General features: G+C 43.4%; 1 protein-coding gene across 1 annotated transcript in view; it reads right to left on the reverse strand.

The window, feature by feature from the left end:
- The window catches only part of EMH_0024650 (uncharacterized protein), a gene marked incomplete at both ends in the record, with an annotated part of 7,643 nt that overhangs the window by 6,341 nt on the left and 219 nt on the right, over window positions 1-1,083 (reverse strand). The window contains one exon of the mRNA XM_013502328.1: window positions 800-1,081. Within this exon, the coding sequence (XP_013357782.1) occupies window positions 800-1,081 (282 nt within the window). The remainder of the gene's footprint in view (window positions 1-799; window positions 1,082-1,083) is intronic.

The raw sequence follows: 1,083 nt of genomic DNA on the forward strand, positions 1-1,083 counted from the left end.
AAGAAACAAAAATAAACGGAAAAGAAAAACGGGAAAAAGAAAATAAAACCAAAACAAAAAAAGAATAAAAATAAAATAAAATAAAACAAAACAAACCAAAACAAACCAAAACAAAACAAAACAAAACAAACCAAAACAAATAAAACAAAACAAAAAAAAATAAAACAAAAAAAAAAATAAAAAAAAAGAATTACATGTTTTAGCTGCATTTGCTGCAGCAACAAAAACAGCAGCAACAAAATCAGGGCGCCACCGAAAATGAAATATTTTTGGTAGGTGTCGCAGCAGCCCCCTAAACAGCCTTCTATCGTAAACCTCCATGGCTCCAAACAACTAAAAAAAAAACACACAATTAGGGTTTAGGGTTTAGGGGAGAGGGGAGAGGGGAGAGGGGAGATGGGGCAGGGGGNGGGGTGGGGGGTGGGGTGGGTGAGAGAAAGAAAGAGATAAAGAGAGAGAGAAAGAAATAGAGAAAGAAAGAGATAAAGAGAGAAAGAAGAGAAGGAAAAGGAGAAAGAGAGAGAAAGAGAAAAAGAGAGAGACAGAAATAGAGAGGAAAGGAGAGAAAGGAAGAAAGAAAGAAAGATAAAGAGAGAAAAAAAAAGGGAGAAAGAAAGAAAGTGAAAGAGAAAGAAAGAGAAAGAAAGAAAGAAAAAGAAAAGAAAGAGAAAGAAAAAAAAAATAGAGAGAGAAAGTCTGCTTACAGAAACAAACAAAACGAGGGTTTAGGGTTTAGGGTTTAGGGTTTAGGGTTTAGGGTTTAGGGTTTACCTTGAGAGCCTTTGCGGTGTATCCATACTTCATCCCGCCAATCAGTTTCCACGTCTCCCCAGCCACTCTTTCTTGCAGCTCAACAACAGCAGCAGCAACAGCAGCAGAAGCAGCAGCAGCAGGAGCAGCAGCAGCAGAAGCAGCTGCAGCAGAAGTAGCAGCAGCACCTGCTGCTGCTTCTGCTGCCCCCTGGGGGCCCGCTAAGGGGGCCCCCACGCCCAGGCGAGCTCCGCTGCTCTTAACCAGCGGGTGTGGGTGGAAGGGGTCTGCAAGGGGGGCCCCCCAGGGTCCCCCCTGGGGGGGGCCCCCCAA

This window comes from Eimeria mitis, genomic scaffold (genome assembly GCF_000499745.2).
Source record: "Eimeria mitis Houghton genomic scaffold, Emh_scaff887, whole genome shotgun sequence".
NCBI classification, from domain to species: domain Eukaryota; phylum Apicomplexa; class Conoidasida; order Eucoccidiorida; family Eimeriidae; genus Eimeria; species Eimeria mitis.